General features: G+C 61.8%; 2 protein-coding genes across 4 annotated transcripts in view; one reads left to right on the top strand and one right to left on the bottom strand.

The window, feature by feature from the left end:
- The window catches only part of SCUBE3 (signal peptide, CUB domain and EGF like domain containing 3), a 37080-nt gene extending 29205 nt beyond the window's left edge, over positions 1 to 7875 (top strand). For 2 of the 3 annotated variants that reach the window (XM_048071082.2, XM_048071084.2), the window contains exons 12-23: positions 473 to 607; positions 951 to 1043; positions 1141 to 1257; positions 1348 to 1509; positions 1993 to 2196; positions 2297 to 2458; positions 2739 to 2906; positions 3001 to 3162; positions 3392 to 3593; positions 4062 to 4214; positions 4395 to 4474; positions 4677 to 7875. In XM_048071082.2, coding sequence (XP_047927039.1) covers positions 473 to 607; positions 951 to 1043; positions 1141 to 1257; positions 1348 to 1509; positions 1993 to 2196; positions 2297 to 2458; positions 2739 to 2906; positions 3001 to 3162; positions 3392 to 3593; positions 4062 to 4214; positions 4395 to 4474; positions 4677 to 5107 — 2069 coding nt within the window. In that variant the 3' untranslated portion in view covers positions 5108 to 7875. The remainder of the gene's footprint in view (positions 1 to 472; positions 608 to 950; positions 1044 to 1140; positions 1258 to 1347; positions 1510 to 1992; positions 2197 to 2296; positions 2459 to 2738; positions 2907 to 3000; positions 3163 to 3391; positions 3594 to 4061; positions 4215 to 4394; positions 4475 to 4676) is intronic. The other variant, XM_048071088.2, reaches the window with a different exon arrangement.
- An 862-nt stretch (positions 7876 to 8737) lies between these two features.
- On the bottom strand, positions 8738 to 12334 carry RPL10A (ribosomal protein L10a). The gene is made up of 6 exons (XM_048071105.2): positions 12253 to 12334; positions 11961 to 12035; positions 11788 to 11868; positions 11310 to 11458; positions 10225 to 10397; positions 8738 to 8941 (listed from the first exon to the last, which is right to left on the bottom strand). The coding sequence occupies exons 1-6, from the start codon at positions 12255 to 12257 to the stop codon at positions 8771 to 8773; spliced, it is 654 nt and encodes a 217-aa protein (XP_047927062.1). The 5' UTR covers positions 12258 to 12334; the 3' UTR covers positions 8738 to 8770.
- Positions 12335 to 12341: the final 7 nt, after the last annotated feature.

Raw genomic sequence — 12341 nt, forward strand, 5'->3', positions numbered from 1 at the left:
GTGCCAAAGCCCCACGGCCCCGACCATCGCTGTCAGCGGGCGGAGCGCTGGGATTTGGGGCATCCCGGTGCAGGGATGCTCCAGAGCAGGCTGGTTTTGTCTGGGGTCCCTTGTCCTTGTGGTGATGGGATTTGTTGACCCGCTCCCTCTGTCCTGGGTCGTCTCATTGATTTATGGACCGTGCTTGGGGCTGGCTGTGAGCCCGTGCCCCTAAAAGAACGGTTTTTGTGTCCCTGGCTGTGCTCTGGCACCCGACCACCCCCAATTCATTGGGGAAAGAAGGAGCAAAGTGCAGCTCTGCCCCCGAAATCCTGAAATCCCAGCGGTGACAGCTCACGGAGGAGCTGGGCTGGGGGGTGGGATGCTGCTCCCGGGGCCCCACGCTGCACCGTCCTCCCAGCCAGGGGGGGACGAGGGGGGGTCCCGCCGTGGCTCTGTGCCACCCACGGGCGTCCCCGCTTGTCGTCACCAGCTGGTGCGTGTCCCTCAGAGCTGGTGAAATGCCTGCCAGGTTCGGTGCCGCCGCGGGCCACCCTCACCTGCAACAAGACGGGGAAGAAGGACAGCTGCGCCCTCACCTGCGCCTCCAAGGCTCGCTTCCAGCCAGGTACGGGGGGGCTCGGGGGGGTCCCCATCTCCCTGCGTGGCCCAAACTTGGGGGCAGAGGAGCAGCTGATGGAGCACGCTGAGATCCTGAGCCTTGGGATGAGGGAAAAGGAGTGGTTTTTTGTTTTTTTTTTTCTGGGGTTTTGGCTCCTGGCTGAGTTTGGCTCCACGGGACGGGTTTGTGCAGCGCAGGAGCCGGGCGGTGGGGTGCTGGGTGCTGCCCCCCCCCCAGGGTCTCCGCATCCCCCCGGGGCAAGCACCGCCGCCCTGCAGGGACCGTGCGGGTGTGCCGGGGGGGCTCAGCACCGAGGGGCACCCCTGACGCCCGCTCCTCCTTCCCGCAGAGTCCGACAGCAGCTACACGGTGAGCTGTGGGACGCCCGTGCTGCGGCAGGGCAGCCAGCAGAGACCGGCCAACAGCAGCCAGCAGTGCCTCGGTAAGGGGGCTCCGAGCAGCCGCTTCCCCCCCCCCCCCAAAAAAAAACAACCCCGTGCTGCCCCCCCAGCTGGTTCAGCACCCACCTTTTCTTTTAGAGACCGTGGTTGCGCCAATCAAGCAAAAGGCTTCCTTCAAGATCAAGGACGCCAAGTGCCACCTGCACCCGCGGGCCAAGGGCAAGCAGGATGAGGCCGGGAAAGCCGGGGCGCAAGGTGAGGGAGGGTCGGCTTGGGTGCTCCTGTGTGTCCCCCCCCACCCCCCCGGCACAGACGGGGCACTGACTTGTCTCCCCCCGCGTGCAGGCGGTGCGGCGCCCTGCTCCGACTGCCAGGTTGCCTTCGTCAACCTCAAGTGCGACTCGTCCAAGAAAGGGAAGGGCCGGCGGGCGCGCAACTCCTCCGGCAAGGAGGTGACGCGCATCACGCTGGAGTTCGAGGCCGAGATCAAGCCGGAGGAGACCACAGGTGGGGAACAGCGCTGGTGGTTGGGGGCAGGACGGGGTGGTGGCGCCGGGGGGGGGGACCGTGCTGTCCCTGTGCAGAATGGAGAGCCCAAATGGTCCTTGGTGTCCCGCTGGGGTGGGATGCGGGATCCTGATGGGATGGGATGTGAAATCCTACTGGGGTGGGATGTGAAATCCTACTGGGGTGGGATGCGGGATCCTGCTGGGGTGAGATGTGGGATCCTGCTGGTGTGGGATGTGAAATCCTACTGGGGTGGGATGTGAAATCCTACTGGGGTGGGATGCGGGATCCTGATGGGATGGGATGTGGGATCCTGCTGGTGTGGGATGTGAAATCCTACTGGAGTGGGATGTGGGATCCTGCTGGGGTGAGATGTGGGATCCTGCTGGTGTGGGATGTGAAATCCTACTGGAGTGGGATGTGGGATCCCGCTGGGTTTCCCCCTTATCGCCGCCGTCCCTCTTTCCGCCCCCGCGCACCCAGCCAGCTGCAACCTGCACTGCCTGCGGCAGAAAGTGGAGAAAAAGCTCAAGTCGGCCATCAAAGCCCTGAAGAAATCCATCAACCAGGAGCGGTTCCTGCTCCGCTTCGCCGGGATGGAGTACGAGGTGGCGAGGAAGCTGAGCGTGGCCCCCGAGCGGCAGGAGAGCTGCGGGCCGGGCCAGCAGCGCCTGGGCACCAAGTGTGGTAAGGGGGCACCGCGGGGCGCCGGGGTGGGGGCTGGCGTGGGGCCCCCCCGGGGGGATATCCCCCTGCCGTGCCGCTCACCTCCACCCCTGGCTCTCAGTTAGCTGCTCGCAGGGAACCTATTACCACGGCCAGACGGAGCAGTGCGTCCCCTGCCCCTCGGGCACCTACCAGGAGAAGGAAGGGCAGCTCTCCTGCGACCTGTGTCCCCGCAGCGACGCCTTCGGCCCCGTGGGAGCCACCAACATCACCGGCTGCACGGGTAGGGGGCCACGGAGGGGGTCTGGGGGAGGGATGCCCTGGGGACATCCCCGCAGCGCGATCTCAACGCCCTGCCACCAGTCCCCGTCCAGAAGGTGGAAAAGCCCCGGGCACCCCAGGGACCCCCAGGGGTTCCCCATTTTGGAGCAGGGGAAAAACCTTTAGAGGGCCCCCCCCCATCGCTCGCTCCTATTTTATCGGGGCTGCCGAGCCTGGCGGGGTGAGGAGCCGGGCGTGGGGCACCCGTGGGTGCTGGGTGCCAGCGATGCCTGTGCCCGCAGGTCAGTGCCCCCCCGGCCAGCACTCCGCCGACGGCTTCAAGCCCTGCCAGCCGTGCCCCCGCGGCTCCTACCAGCCCGAGGTGGGGCGGGCGCTCTGCTTCCCCTGCGGCGGGGGGCTGACCACCAAGCACGAGGGAGCCCTCTCCTTCCAGGACTGTGACACCAAAGGTAGGTCCGAGCCAGCCCCCGAGGGTAAGGGGGGGGGGGGGGTCCCGCGGGGCCGTGCCCCCTTCTGAGCCCCCTTTGCTTTCCGCCTCCCCAGTCCAGTGCTCGCCCGGGCACTACTACAACACCAGCGTCCACCGCTGCATTCGCTGCGCCGTGGGCACCTACCAGCCCGATTTTCGGCAGAATTACTGCATCGCCTGCCCCGGCAACACCACCACCGACTTCGACGGCTCCACCTCCGTGTCCCAGTGCAAAAGTAAGCGGGTGGTGGCGCTACGGGGGCGCGGGCGCGCTGCGAGCTGGGGTCCTTCCTCCAAAGCACCCGATAATTCCTTAAAGTAGCGTTTGGGGTTATTTTATTTGGGTACGCGGTGAGCAGCGCTACTCTCCTCCCCGCTGCCCAGTAAACCCTCGCTGTCCCAGTCCCCGTGCCAACGGTTCCCAGTGGGACCGGCTCTCCGTGCCCTCTCCCACCTTACTTGCAGACCGGCAGTGCGGGGGCGAGCTGGGCGAGTACACGGGCTACATCGAGTCCCCCAACTACCCGGGGAATTACCCCGCCAACGTGGAGTGCACGTGGAACATCAACCCGCCCCCCAAGCGCAAGATCCTCATCGTGGTGCCGGAGATCTTCCTGCCCTCCGAGGACGAGTGCGGGGACGTCTTGGTCATGCGGAAAAACTGTAGGTAACCGAGCGCGCCGCGGGGCTCGCGGCGGCAGCGGGGGGGGAGCACAGAGCCGCGGTTTTGCAGAGCAGAGCTGATCTGTGCCGAGGGGAAAAGCCCCGTCCCGGGGTGGCGGTGGTGGGGTGCTTCTAGGAAACGGGTGGGTGGGAGGGGATGGGTGCCACCCGCCTGCGGGGGTGCCTCGTTGATTCGTAGGGCTGCGCGCGGCGAGCTGGGCTGAGCGCCCCTTCAGCAGGCCTTCTCCGGGGTTAAAACCTCCGGAAGGGAAGAAGGAAGCCCTTCCGTTCCAGGGAAGGGATATCGGCATCCCTGGCATTTAACAGGAGGGTTTGGAGGGGGCTCGGCCTCGCTGCACGTGGACAAACCCCGGCCCTGGTGCCCCCCGCTCTGCCCCGCACCCCCTTAAAAAAGGGTTTTGGCGCGGTGGGGCCGGGGTCGTCACGCAGCCCCCGGCTCTTCCCCCCGCAGCCTCGCCGTCCTCCATCACCACCTACGAGACGTGCCAGACGTACGAGAGGCCCATTGCCTTCACGGCCCGCTCTCGCAAGCTGTGGATCAACTTCAAAACCAGCGAGGCCAACAGCGCCCGGGGCTTCCAGATCCCCTACGTCACCTACGACGGTGAGCACGGCCGGGGGAGAGCAGCTCGGCCTGGCGTCGCCTCCCCGCCTCGCCCGCTGCCCGGGGACCCCAAATCTCCACGCCTGGGGTGGGGGGGGGAGCAGCTCGGTGCCTGGGGAGGGGGGATGGGGGTTTGGGGACACGTCCCCTGAGCTGTGGTTTCTCGCTCGGGTGTTGCAGAGGACTACGAGCAGCTGGTGGAGGACATCGTGCGGGACGGCAGGCTGTACGCCTCCGAAAACCACCAGGAGATCCTCAAGGTGAGCGTGTCCCCGTGCGGTCCTTGTTACCCGGGGGGGGGGGCTTAGGGGGATGCCGGCGGGGTTTGGGTTTCCCTGGCAGGCCTGGTGGGGGCGAGCGCAACTCGTGCTCCCCGCTTCGGTTCGGCGTCGTGCTGGGGTTTTGGGGAGCTGCCCCAGCGGGACCGGGAGGGAGGGTGACCCCGGCTCCGCTTCCCCCCAGGACAAGAAGCTGATCAAGGCGTTCTTCGACGTGCTGGCGCACCCCCAGAACTACTTCAAGTACACGGAGAAGCACAAGGAGATGCTGCCCCGCTCCTTCATCAAGCTGCTCCGCTCCAAAGTCTCCAGCTTCCTCCGGCCTTACAAATAGCGCCCTGCCGCCCCGGGCCACGCGGCTGCCGAGGAAACCCTCCTCTCCCTCACTTCTTATTTCACTTCTCCTCCTCCCCCCTGCTCGGCAGGACCGCCACCTCCCGCTCCGCAGATGTCTCGGCACGCTCTGTCTCTGCCGCCGGCGATGCCGGTCCTCTCTTCCGAAGCAGCTTCCTCAAAACCCTTTTTAATTCCCTTTTCGCCTCCGCGCCGGCTCCGTCCCCCGCTCCCCGATGCCGCCAGCGCCGCGGGGCCCAGCCAGGGCAGCACGGGAGGTAACGCAGCGCCTGGGGCTCGGCCATCAGCACGGCTTTGCAGAGGAGATCGGGGAAAAAAAAAAAACAAAAAAAAACCGACGTGATGCCTACTTTATTAAAAAAGAATAATAAGGAGAAGGTAAAGGACGGCGTGGCGGCGGGCGCACAGGGGCACTGGTGCTCGGCGCGGGAGGGAAGCCAAGCCACGTTCCCGGAGAACAATGTCTGGCTGCACGGGAGAGAAACTGCAGCGACCGAGGAGGGCTTCAGCCGGCCGCGTTTCCCCCCCCCCCACCGTCCCCCCCCCGGAGACACTTGTGCCAAGGAACCAGACTTTCTTACAAGCTCTGCCAAAGAGGAACTCGTCGACGGAAAAGCAAGCTTTGTGAAGAGCAGGAGTAAATGTTTGTGCACTAGGATATCCTCCTTTCTACCTTTTTTTTTTTTTTTCATATGTATTAAGTGCAATCGTTTGAGTCTTCTTTATATTATTTAGAGGGAAGTTTTTTGTTTTTTGTTTTTTTTTTGTTTTTGTTTTTGTTTTTAATTTCTACTAGAAACTACGATATTTATACCTGCCTGAGAAATGAGAATGTGTGTCTGCCACAGAAACAAACAAACAAGCCCAGCCCTGGATTGCCAGCGAGCGACGCGATGGCGTTTTCAGGCCTTGGAACCTTTTCTGCCGCATTTTTTTTTTTTTCCCAAAAAAGCCTTGCTTTTGGTGGAAAGCCTGCGCCTCTCTCTGCAGGAAAGCGGGGCTTGGCCACGCTGCGTGATGGGGTGAGTTTTTTGGGGGGGGTCTCGAGGTGTCTCTGTCCGTGAACAGCGTCGGTGCCACGCGTTTTGGGGCTGATCCGGAGCAGTTTGGGATTGTCGGAGGCTGCCAGGCTGGCGAGGTGCAGCCGTCGGCCACGGCACCTCCTTGCTGCCTCTTGCCAGGGGTTTTGTCGTCCCGCTGCGCTCAGGGCCCCCCCGTGCCCCCCAGCATCTCTGCCCCCAGGGGACCGGGCTCCGCGCCCTCCTTGGCTCTCGGGAAGCTTTGTGCTTCCACGCGCCTTCGGGTGCTGCGGCTCCGTCCCGCTGCGCTCGCGCATCGCACCGCGGGTGCCACCCTCGGGGTGTTGGGTGCCACCCTCGGTGTCCGGGTGCCACCTTGGGGTGCGGGTGCCACCCTCAGAAACGCGGTGGCACCGATTTCCCGAGGTCCCCCCCAGGGTTGCAGGAGCCTGGGGGCTCCATCCTGCCCTTCCCCAGAGGCAGACCCCACAGGTGACGATGGCATCGTGGCTGTCACCGTGGCCAGACAGGACCCCGGGGACGGGGACCGACCCCGCTGCCCCCAGGCACCCCCTCGTCCTTCTCCCCAGCCCTCGTTCCCATCGGGTCTTGGCTGTTCACCCCCCGTCACCAACCCCATCCCGCTGCTCCTGGAGGAAAGGTGCTGGGCTGCGGGGCTCCGCTCTCCTCCCGGCCGTCCCCATCCCCGCTTCTCTCGCTGTCCCTTGACCCCATGCGGGGGCGAGCCCCGCTCCCCAGGCCCCCGCAGCGCCAGCTCTTAACGAGCAATTAGTTATTGCACCACGTCCCCCTCGACGGCCCAGGCCCCGTCCGTGCCGAAACCAGCTCCTCGCCTGGGTTTCCCCTCCTCGATCTGTGCCGCTCGCGGACCCCGAGAGCGTCTCCCGGGCGTTATTGGGGGGCCGCAGGACGGATTAGGGCCGGCGGAGCGGGGCTGAGGTTGGTCCCCAGGCCGCGGCGGCTGGAGGAGGCTGCCCTGATTCATCGCAGCTGCGGGCTCAGTCCCTCCTGCCGCCCGGCTCCCAGCCCGCTTGGGAGCTCGACATCTGGGGGCCGAGCTCTTTGTCACTCGGTTGGTGCCTGCGAGCAGCTGCTTTGATGCACAAAAGCTGTTGTAGGGATTTGGAGGGTTATTTTCTCGTTTTGTGTTTTTTTTTTTTTTCTTTCTTTATTGCTCTAGGGTAGTCGCAGCAGAGCAGTGACCGTTGAAAGGGTCTTTCATATTTTAGAAGAAATAAAAGGACCAAAAAAAAAAAAGAAAAAAAACCCACCCCGGGAACGCACGCCCTGGTGGCCCCGGTGCAATGCAGCCCCTCCTTCCTCCCCCCAGAGGTTTTTTTTTTTTTGTTTTTTTTTTCAATTTCCGTGATTTAAAATCGGGGCTGCTGCCGCTGGGAGCCCTGCGGGGCTGTCCTGGGTGCCACATGTTGGTGTCCCCCGCGCCGGCCACCTCCGCTCCCCTGAGGCTGCCCGGGAAGAGGCGAGTCGGGTGGCACGTCCTGGCACGAAGGGCAAAGAGACCCGGTAACAAACCCTCCCCTTTTTCACCAATATTCCCAACAAACCCCCAGAAAATCCATGGGGCCACCGGGAAGGAGAGGTCCTTTCTCCACCTGCCCCCCCCCCCCCAAAAAAAAAATGACTCAGAAAAGGTTGGAAAGGCTGAAAACGGCATCAGCCACCTCTCGGCTGGATTGAATGTCTCGACGCAGGGAACGTAACTGAGGGTTGTTGTGTGTTTTGTTGTTTTTTGGTTTTTTTTTTTTCATGTTGGAATATTTATATCTGCCTTTCGCAGTAGGCCGTGAGTTACCATCTCCAGCAAAATGAATAAAGTTAACGAGAAAGATGTAGTTCATAAAGTTATTTGCACTTGATTAAAAAAAAAATGTATCTGAACTTTGTAAAAAAAAGAAATGTTTGCATTTTGTATTGTCTTTTTTTAATTATTAAATGGAATTTCTTGGTGTTGTGTTGATCTTTCAGAAACTGGCTCTGACACTTATTTTAAAGGTTTCTAACAGCAGGCTCCGAAGCTGGTTTCATTGTTTTGTTCCCTTGGATGCTAAGACAGGCTCTTCTCAAGGGTAGAGGGCTCCCCCCCGCCCCCGAAATTTAAATCCTATAGACTTCTATAAGCCCACCAGTCACCACACGATGTATTTATTTATGCACATTAATTAGATGCACTGAGTCTCATTTTTAGCCCAGAAGTCGGATGGGGGCTGGTTCAGGACCCCTCTGCCAGGCCAGAGCAAAGAAAACCACCTCAAAATGTTTGTTGTGTTGGGACCAGCACCTCACCCCCCCAGCAGCACCCCCTGCCCCCCTTCCCCTAAATCCAAAGGTGACTTGGGCCAGCTGGAAAGCTCCATCAGGTCCTCACAAGCTGCTGCTGAGCAGGAGGAGCCCCTGACCCTTCACTGGGCACTGGAAGGACAGCAAAAACCTATAAATGTGAGCCCGCCCCCAGGAGCAAGGAGGCTGCTGGGGCATGGAGCTGCCCCCAGGAGGTGAGGGACCCTTCTGGGGGGGAGCTGGGGGACCCTGGGGCTCCACCACAACCCCTGAGCAGTGACCCGCACTGCGAGCCCTCAGCTTTGTGGTAACCCCCTCCCTTTTGCTTGTTCTAGGTGTTAATTGAGCTGTTCCCCCTCCCTCCTGCTCTGCCAGGGGGATCAGAAGCTCGTCTTTCTCCCAAGGCATCCCCTTGTACTGCTCCCCCAAAAGCTCAAATGTAAATTCTGGCGTTCCCCTTGAATTCGCGTCCCCACCAGCACCTTCTGGAAAGGAGCAGCTCTTCACAGAACCCTGCCCAAGCAGCTTTGGAGAAACAGCACCAAACGCCAGCTGTCGGTGTCCCAAAAAGTTTATTGCCGCCCTCTTAGTACAGGCGCTGGGGCTTCCCCATGGTGCTCTTGATGTACAGAGCGCGCACGTTCTGCCAGTTCTTCTTCAGCAAGGACACCAGGAAGTTGATGGCCAGGTGGATGTTGTAGACGAGTTCGTCCTCCGTCATCTTCACGTGGCCGACGGCCACGGCCAGGCAGAGCACCTGGGGACAAGGCAGCGGGGTCACTCACGCGCTGACGGGCAGAGCAAGAGCCCAGCGCCCGCAGGTATCAGATCCCCGCCCGCTCTGCCAGCTGGACGGGACTTCCCCAGCTGATCCTGGGGTAAGAGCGCCTGCAGAGCCCCGTTAGATTTGGCACTCGGCCCCCACGAACGCAGCTGGTGGCATCTGGAGGCAGCCTCACAGCTTGCGTGGCTCTGGCTTCCTCGCAGCACAAAACAAAAGGTGGCTCGCTGCAGCAGCAGCCTCCTGCGGATGGGGAGGCTGGGAGGGCCGTGCAACACGCTGGGAGCTGGTGGGGAGCGGGGTAAAACCTCTCCTCTACCTCTGATCCCGCGCCCTGCTCGCCAGGCAGCGCTGGCACGTTCCCTGCGAGCTGCTAACGCAGCCTTAGCTCCAAAGCTTCGCCGCTAAGCGCGGCGCCAGCTTCGCTTCTTGTTTTGGCACCAGCCCCTTCTTTCTGCGCACAACGCGCGCAGGGGCCGAGCCTCTGCCCGCCAGCCTCGCCAAGCAGCTTGTAAGGCGATGCTCCCCACAGGCCGAAGACAAAAGGATTTACGAGCGAGCTGACAAAAGCAGCGTCAGGATATCATTAGCTCAGTTGCTTAAAACGCTGCGGCATTTGCAAACTATCACATTCGCTGGGTCCTTCCAGTCGTTGTGCCCTCGAGCCCACATCAGCTGGAGTCCGAGGGCGCACCTCAGCGAGCAGAGCTGCTAATTCTGAGCAATACCCGGGAGTCGCATTTAGACCGCTGGCAGAGAATTAAAATGCCTAAACGGGGCTGTTTTAGTTTCAGGGAGTCAGCGCGCCTTCACGTCTCTGTGACAGCAAGAGCAGACATCCGCAGAGCTGCCGCAAAGGTCACTTGCGGAGTCAAGCCCCAAGCTTGCCCCCGACAAAGCACAGCTGCCTGCGCAACCCCACTGGGGCACGAGGGCCCCACCCTGCAAGCGCTGCCCGCTCGCTGTGAGAAGCGTTAATTACGGGCCATTGTGCTCAGCACTCGCATCAGGATCGTCTCCTAATCGTTCGCTCTAAGATCTTTCGACCGCAAATTGCTCCTTTCCAGTTAGCAGCTGAACGCTCTGGTGGCTGCGGCCCTTCGCTGCGATGCCGCTCCCAGGAGCTGTTGCAAGATGCTGCAGGGACACCTAGAGCCCGGAGCAGAGATCGCAGCCACGCACAAGCGACCTCCTGCCAACAACCCCCAGGTAAGGCCAGGAGCTGCCTCAGCAGCTCCAAGCCCCGTGCTCTTCTTTACCTTCTTCATCTGAAACTTGATGGTGGATTTGACCTCGTCCACCTTGGCCACCAGGTTCTCATTGTGAGTGAGGAGAGAAGGGAACTTGCCGGCTTTGTTCAGGCCCGGACCCAGGATTCGAGGGATCTGCTTGATCAAGGACTCGGAGGCCAGGAAGGCATCGTACTTCTTGGCTGTGAGGAGCGCAAAGGTAGGTGAGGAAGGGCCCTCAGCTCAGCTCGGACCGTACTACTGCATCTCCTCCCAACGCACATCCACGTTCCCAGAATCTGCCTTTTCCCAACCCCGTTATCGATCCGTTACTCCTGGCACGCCAGCCAGACCTGCCAGGACCCAGCCTCACATCCTGACAGCGACCCCGCACACCCGCTGTACGTAGATCGATCCCATGAGAAACATTTATCGTGCCACGTTACTGCCACTGAACTCTGAGCTGTTTCGGGAACCTCCTCCCACGCTCTGTGCGTGTGCAGGGGGGGATGCAACACCCACCTGCAAGGCCCAGCTCACTGCCAGCCGCCTGCATCGCTTCCTAACTGCGGATGGTTCCAAGGTTAATTATGGATTGAATGCTAAGTTTTCTTTGCTTGATGTATGTGTCAAAATGACTGATTTTGCGGAAAGGGAAAAGCCTTACGTGCTACGAAGTAAAAATCAGCCGATCGCATCCCGTTCATTTAAATAGTGCAGGGCTAAAGCCAAGTTTTGCCCCTACTTGTACTCGGCTGTTGCTGCGCTCCAGCTCCCTGACCAGGAAAGGAAGGAACACCAGGGAACAGCACTGCCTTCGGGGAGACACGAACAGTTTTCCTGCATCCCCTCCTTCTGGAAGAGGGTGATCAACCAGCACTCCTGGAGCGCTGACCTGTCAGGCACGCTACGCCGGTAAAAGGATCTTAGCTCTTCTAGGTAGTTTTTAGGCAGATCCCTGTTCTTAACACTGACTTCGGGCAGTTTTCTGTTCTTTCCAGTTAATCACGTCATGGAAATCCGAGCACGGGGAGAACCGTGCTGCTTGCCCAGCCCTCCCAGCTCAGCCACGGTACTCAGTGACCAACCCCACCACCACCACCACCACCGCTCACCCAGCTTCTTCACCAACTTCTTGTTCTTGTTGAGTTTCTTCAGAGCCTCTATGTCCATGTGCGGGATCTCGACGGCTTTGGCCTCATCGCAGTGCTGCTGATCCCCCAGCAAGCACACCGAGAACTTGGGCCGCGGGGTTGACTTCAGCCTGGGGACGGAACCAGAGTCACCCCGCGCTGCGGGACCACGCGCCACGGCGCGACCCCACGGCGACGACACCTTACCGCAGCGCCTCGCCAGCTTCCTCCACGGCTCCTCACCTGCCCTCGCGGGCAGGGCGGTGGGGGCAGCGCCGTGGCCTCGCCCGCACCTCCCCTCATGTTTTAAGACCCAGGGTGGGGGTCCGTCCAGCCGCACCCACTGCGGAGGGGCGTCCCGGACTCCCCTGGGCGTTCAGCACCGCCTGGGCCAAGCGCCCTGCCCCGCAGGGGGGGGCCTGCGGGCTGAAGGCTGGGTGGGAGCGAGAGTTTGCCGAACCTGACGGTGCCGGAGAAGCGCTTATCTTTCTGCGGGTCGTAGTTCTTCAGGCTGATCTGCAGCTCCACCGTCTCCACGAACCTGAGGTGGGGAAAGCAGCCGGGTAAGGGCGCGAGGGGATGAGGGAAGGGGGGGAGGAAGCACCTGGCGGGGTGCCGGGGCTGGGCTCTTACTTGCGCTTCTTGGTCTTGCTGCCCTGCAGCACCTCCTTCACCGCCTCGTACAGGGTGTCGCGGGACACTTTGCTGCTGCGGGGGGGAGAAGCGGCGCGGGTTCAGGCGCGGGGTTAGGCCGCGCATGGAGGGCAAGGCCGCCGAGCCCGCCCCGCCTCATCCGCGCTTCCCACCCGCCACCGGCCGCCATTTCCCGGCCCCCGCCAACCCCCCGGGCCGCTCATCGGAGGCGGATGGCGGCAGATGACAGCGGATGGCGGCGGATGACAGCCGACGGCCGGCCCGCACCCACCTCATGGCGGCGGCTGCTCGGGCAGAAAGGAGAGGGGCGGCGCCCCGCGAGCTATAAATACCGCCGGAAATCTCGCGAGAGTGGGAAGC

This window comes from Anser cygnoides, chromosome 25, assembly GCF_040182565.1.
Source record: "Anser cygnoides isolate HZ-2024a breed goose chromosome 25, Taihu_goose_T2T_genome, whole genome shotgun sequence".
NCBI classification, from domain to species: domain Eukaryota; kingdom Metazoa; phylum Chordata; class Aves; order Anseriformes; family Anatidae; genus Anser; species Anser cygnoides.

Bases quoted from the DNA above. Each gene is read 5' to 3' on its own strand.
- RPL10A (XM_048071105.2), bottom strand. The intron at 11,459-11,787 runs GTTCGGCAAACT...TTCCGTCCCCAG, and splicing joins CGCTTCTCCGGCACCGTCAG to GCTGAAGTCAACCCCGCGGC. The intron at 8,942-10,224 runs GTAAAGAAGAGC...CCTTGTCCCCAG, and splicing joins TCAAGTTTCAGATGAAGAAG to GTGCTCTGCCTGGCCGTGGC.